Raw genomic sequence first — 6,456 nt, 5'->3', positions numbered from 1 at the left:
GATGCAAAAAAAAAAAAAAAAAAAAATTTACTACACAACATTTTATTTACTGTATTTTTCCGGTACAAGGACTCAAGTTTGCCCAGCTGGGCAAACCTGGGTTCTTGTTACTTTAAATGGTTTCAACATAAATGCTTTCTTTTAAATTGTTTAAAAGAAAAATTGAAGTCCTCGCTCAATGTGATAAGTTTCCACGAGGGTAATAAAGTTCATGTCTGTCGCGCACGCAAAATCATGACGGGTGTTCGTACGTCTCCCAGGACGTAGTTTACTCGAACACATGTTAACACTTGGGAAATTGAAGAGAAAAATTGATTTGATTTTTTGGCGGGAAAATCTTTACATACATGCCTTCTCAAATGTTCCAGCATGTTTACTGTATTTATACGCGAAGGAGCGTACCATATTTCCTTTTGTTTTATGTGTGCGGTGGTCGCATCTTGACGTCATATTCCTACGCGTTCTTCATACGCGTAGGTATATCAAAGCGGTGATCGCTGTGAAATGTTCCTGCCGGGTATTTGTTCTGGCTGGGCATAGCGGTTACTACAAGATTAACATTCAAATGAGAATAATATAAATATTATGTAAGTATTAATGTTTGACCAAATAATGAAATGGTTCTCTTTTCATTTTGGTTGGGTTCATTTAAAGAAAAATCACATTTCTGCTCTGACTGTTCTAACAAATGGTAAATAACAATATGAATAAGAATAATTGACCTTTTTCGCTCACGTCATTGCTGCACGCAACTTTAATGGTGACGTTATTTTGTTGATCGTCATCAAAATCCGTCTTCAGGTAATAATAAGAGGAAAAAAAAAAGGAACAAATAAAAACTAAACCCCAAAATTATTAAGTCAAAGTTTATTATTGTTATTATTATTGTTTTTCTAAGCACGGTTAACAATGTTAACCTAAGTAACTACTTAAAACAATAAAAAACATGTAACATACATAATAAAAAAGTTTCTACATAAGATATAATTATTTTAAAGGAATTATCACCTTGATCGATACTAACAATAATGGAGAAAAAACGAGAATTCGTCTCCTTTTTTCCACCTCAAAAACAATGGAAAAAAAAAAAAATTTGAAAAAAATATATATAAATAAAAATAAAAACAACAGCAACAACACTATTTGAATAAAGCTAAAAACAAAAACGTGCAATAAAAATTAAATATAAAAAGGTCTTTTAAGAATGTCTTCAAAAAGTTTTTCATTTCAGTCCTTTTCTCCCGATATTTTCTTAAGTCGCTTCGGACTAAATTTTCTTTCAGGTTAACTTCTTTTTCTTCTCTTGCAAACTTACTTTTTATTTTATTATTTATTTTATTTTATTTTATTTTTTTATTCGAAAAGTTCCCAATTAATCGTCGGTGACTTTTATTAAGGCTGGTCGGTAGAATCTTCTAGTTTACCTGCCCAGGCCCAGGTTAACTCAAAATGTATTAGAGTTTCTTGCTCCAATACTCTTTGTTCTCCCCTTCGAGAACTTTGTTTTTTTTGGGGGGGGGGAGTTCTGATAGGAGAGATAAAATAAAATACGTCGATAAATCAAGCAGACTTGATCCACGGAACCTAGAAAAAACAACAACAAAAAAAAAATTTAGGAAAATCTGGAACTGAAGAAGTTGAAGGAATTTCATTCCTAAATACTCAACCTTTTCTTTCCCCTTTCTTCCCTTCATCGACTATTAGAGACCCTCTGCCATGCCGAATAGAGGGGTAGAGGAGGCAAAGAGGATGTGTAAAACAGCAGGATACAACATCGCGAATCAGAGTGGTTCTAAGTATTTAACACGTTGTTGAAGAACGTTAATTTTTTAAGTTTTAATATGTATGCGAACTTAGACGTTAACAAATAACATGTTTTGGTTTCGACTGTAGCTGATCGCACCCAAGTCATTTTTTTTTAACTCACTGCTATACGTTGTGTACAATATTATAATCAATAGAGAATTGGCCCTATAATAATAATTACGAAATCTTTATAAATTAAGATATATTTAAGCGTATTTTACGACCGGGCAACGTTGGCCAACCTGCTAGTCGTTAATAAAATTCAAAATCATTCCTGCGATCCAGCCATTCAGTGAATGGAATAATAAACAGATGATTCTAGGAGGAGTCAGGATACAACATCCCGAATCATGGTGGCTCTAAGTACTTAACATGTTGTTTAAGAACTAATCTGATTTGAATCGCCGGATTTTTCCACAGATGACGAGTTTGCTCTGACCAAAATTAGATTGAAGAGGGTTCCAAGTTCTGTGCGGAATTTACTGTTTAAGAATCCGTATACAATCGGGTTGAGTGTGCAATTAAGGATCCATGATTGGAACAATAAAAACAGAAGGTAATCGACAGAGTTTGGGACCTTTAGATGGGTGAAGAATTTCGTCACCACGGCGATAGTGAAGATGGGGACGCAGCTGGTGGCGTACACTGTCGATATCCAAATGACCGTTCGATTCGTTTGGCTAAGCTTTTTTGTCCCGGCCTCAGGCTTTGGCGGTTGCATCACGTCTTCGATCGTTTTGGCGTTATATTCTGCCTTTCTTTGTTGCGTCCATATCACATGCGAGCGGGTCATTTTTAGAACCCTCCAGTAGAAGACGAACATGGCGACGAGGACGGTAAACACGGCAACGAATAAAACGACAGCGTAGAACCAGAGTTTATATTCGATGTGGTAGGTGCAGTTTTGCACAATTGTGCCGTTGTCCAACGTGTACACATGGGGTGCAGCAAACACCGGCATAGGCACACCCAACAAAAAGGAGACGAAGAAGACGGTGCCAGCTAGAATCTTGGCCGTTTTCCTACTCACCTGGGTTCCCGTGCTGCGACATACTTTCACGTATCTCTCCATCGATATGGTAAGCAGCATTAGCATCGAACAAATGTAGCAGGCGAATGTGACAAAGCCCTCAACTTTGCAGGCAGCAATCGATGAGTAGTTGTAGAAGGTATACAGGCGGTACATCTCCATTGGAATACCGACTAAACAACTGATTATATCCGATACGGCAAGCAGGGTGATAAACAAATTAACGTTGCTATATTTTAGACGTAATCCATAAATGTAAATCACCGATGCGTTCCCCAGAATGCCTAGCGGTAACATGAAACCAAGGAATACCAAAGCAGGAATGCGGTAGCGTAAAGATTGTTGATTGAATTCAGACAATTGTTTCAAGGTAGTCAAGTTGAAGCTAGACATGTTTGGTTATTGATTAAAGTAAAATTATCTCTTACGTATTTTTATGTGATCCAATGATAATTTATTGTTCTTTCTATTGTTTTTTTTTTAATTAGTGTTGCTAATATTTTAAGAATTTTTAAGATGCGATATTGATTGCTATCTATCTAATATATATAACTACTTCACTTACTCACATAAATTAATATACGAAAGTATAGATTTATGCGTAAACTTTAAGTATTTACTTCAAAAGTGCTGAATACGTAGATAGAGCTAGTTAGTACGAGTTACTAAATTCATCCTGCACTTTTCTTTACAGACAAATTATGAAAGCATTGAGGCATTGAGGGCAAATTTTGAAACTTTCAGATTTTGTGGGTTTTTTTTTAAACAACAGTAAAGTCAATTTCAAACATACAACATGCATTAGTAGTTCATAATTCTTTAATAAATTTCACTTTTTCAGGTTTTATAATCTAAAATTAGTTACCGAAGGGAGAACAATTTTTTTTTTTGTATATACTAGTTGTAAGCCAAAAAAAAATCCCAACAGTGGCTGTTTGTTAGAAAAATCCTTCACATAAGTGTTAATTATATATTCTTATTATTCCATAACTGTGCATCGAACAGATACCATAACACTTAGTTTTCTACACCATATCATAGCAAACGTCCATACAAAATTTCATCCGGAGAGAGTAGTGGAAATGGAGAAATGAAGGAGATCGAAGAGAAAGGTGAAGAGAGACAGATGAATGTCTACTGTACGTATTGGTATTCCTTGTCGAATAATTAAAGTTTTGTATATCTTCCTTATAGGTTTATAATTTTTTTTTTTTGAAAAGTTGAATAAATTTTCAATATCAAGATTTTTATTTTATATTATATTTACATATATTAATATATATATTTATATATACAAATATATATATTTATGTTCATGTATGTGGATATAATATATGTTGTACTTGAGTATTTTATATATATCCTAGTTGAAATGCAGGGATATTTTTAGTTTCTCAAATGTTTTTTTTTTAAATATTGAATTAAATATATTATTCAAGTCTTCCAGCGATTGTGTACAAGTTTTATCTAGTACGTGACATCATTAATACCACTTATGTGCGTAGGAATACGTAATTCGCAATGGCGTATAAATAGTTCGTCAACAGTGTTTTTTATCAGCGTTTAATGATTCTTATTTGACACAAATTTAAACGATAGAGAACTGTTTTTTTTCAACCGAAATAAATCCAGAGAAGCGCTGTTTGTTAAGAAAAAAGTTTGAAAGAGAAAAAATCTTACAAATTCACGATCGTCAATTAATTAATGTTTTTTTCTCGCTCCAGTCGAAACAAATGGCAGATTTTCTGTGTGCGTGGTCATATTCTCCGTCGTTCGAATTCCCCGCGAAAATATTAAAGATTATTGACAATATCCAATATGGTCCCCATGATTGTTTATGTTAGTTCGTATTATGCCTCGTTTCACATTTGAACGTTTTGTTACTTGTAAACTCACTGGTACTTAATAAATTAATCACTAATAAAGAACATACACCAATTTATGGAAAAGAGAGTTTAAACGAAGAATCCTCCAGGTTTTAACGTTTTGAGGGTTGAGGACTTGCTGACAATCGACGACAATATCTGCTTCAAAGTGACCAATTTTATGAAATCAGACGTTTATTTATGCAACAATTATTTTAGGTGATAACGATGTTAAATGTGCTTATTGTAACAATAAGACTGCATTGTTCCTTTAAGGATTTTATGCATCATCAGGATATAGAATTGTCACTCCTTCCGACGAGAGAGTAGGAAGTATTGTTTTATTTTCGAATACTTGAAATTCATAAAAATCAGAGTTGCACCAACGTTAATTTATATATATATATATATTATTACATTTTCACCCCAAACAAGGCAAATTGCCACTTTGGTGTAGGGGGGCTACTATCAGGGGAAACAACTACTGGGGTACTATGTAGGGATTTGGGCAGCAAGATGTCGGTTCACGTTACACTTGAACTTCTGCACGTCAGTACTGTTGGGGAAGCAGGTACCTGGAATGGAATTCCAGGGTCTAGCGGTTCTGGGGAAGAAACTATTGGAGTAAAAAGATCTTTTACATCTAGGGATCTCTACAGTGTGGGGGTGGGATTTAGCAGCCTGTCGGGTTTGTCGAGGGTGCTCACGTCGTGGGAGCACAAGTGATTGCAGTTCGTCAGAGCATTCACCACTAAAATACTTGTAGAAAAGGCAGAAGGAAGCTGAACATCTCTGTGTGTGCGCGCGCGTGTGTGTGTCTGGTCACGAATTGGCTCCTATATGGTTGACTATTTAAAAAAAACTGATTACATATAATGATAGAAGATGTATCAAGGATCAGGAATGGGTATGTTTGATCTGGCAGTTCCGGTGGTTCATAAAAATTGTGGGGTCTGCGTTCGCGCCTGGCCCCCAAAGTATGGAAATAAAAAATGAAAAAAAAAAAAACGTTTACAAGTGTTTTGATATGGGTTTACATAAGAATACTTTGATAAGTATGTTTCAATTTAAATAGGGATGGTATAATAAAATTGTAGGATATGCGTTCGCGCCTGTACTCCATGGAAATATGGCACAAACTTTTCATATCTATTTGCGTAACTATATTTTGATAATTATGTTTCAGTTTGAAGAAATATGGTATAATAAAATTATTGGGTGTTCGTTCGCGCCTGACCCCCATGTCACAAAGTTTAACAAGGTTTTTTTTAAAGGGCGAGGGTCCACAATGACACCTTAACTTTAATCTTATTCACGTTAGCTTTTATTTATTTATTTTTAGTTGAATCATATTGTGTCGAATAAATCCACCTCATAAATTCACATTCTTATTAAAGAGAAAGCAAAAAAAAGTCGGAACTGTAGACAATTCTCGACACAAATTTCTTCTCCACTTGCACGTGGCACTCTTTCGCAAATAGATAAATAGATAAATAATAAAAATAAGAACGTTACTTGTTATCGTGTCAAAAAAGGGAAAAAAATCCTGCTCACGTGATTACGTGTCTTTTTAAAAACATTTACATAACATTTTTATTTTTATTTATATATCTGTTTAAGCTTTTTTTGTCAGTGTACTAGAAGGAATTCAGTTGATTACAACTCTTTCTGCGTGTTCTTTACATTACAATAGTACAACCCTGAATCCGACGGCGCAATACTACACCGTTCAATACTTTAAAACTGAAACGAAGC

At 34.6% G+C, this 6,456-nt stretch overlaps 1 protein-coding gene across 1 annotated transcript; it reads right to left on the bottom strand.

Annotated features, from left to right (window-relative positions):
* Window positions 1-629: 629 nt before the first annotated feature.
* LOC145241500 (RYamide receptor-like) lies at window positions 630-3,562 on the bottom strand. The gene has a single exon (XM_080104522.1). It carries the CDS (start codon window positions 3,227-3,229, stop codon window positions 2,186-2,188), a length of 1,044 nt encoding a protein of 347 aa, XP_079960648.1. The 5' UTR covers window positions 3,230-3,562; the 3' UTR covers window positions 630-2,185.
* Between the last annotated feature and the right edge of the window lie 2,894 nt (window positions 3,563-6,456).

This window comes from Euprymna scolopes, chromosome 2 (genome assembly GCF_053919585.1).
Source record: "Euprymna scolopes isolate OS-2025 chromosome 2, ASM5391958v1, whole genome shotgun sequence".
In the NCBI taxonomy this organism is placed as follows: Eukaryota; Metazoa; Mollusca; class Cephalopoda; order Sepiida; family Sepiolidae; genus Euprymna; species Euprymna scolopes.
The sequence above is the reverse complement of the archived record's forward strand: the minus strand, read 5'-3'. Positions and strand labels throughout refer to the sequence as shown.

Coding starts and splice junctions, on each gene's coding strand:
- LOC145241500 (XM_080104522.1), bottom strand. CDS start 3,229: ATGTCTAGCTTCAACTTGACTACCTTGAAACAATTGTCTGAATTCAAT.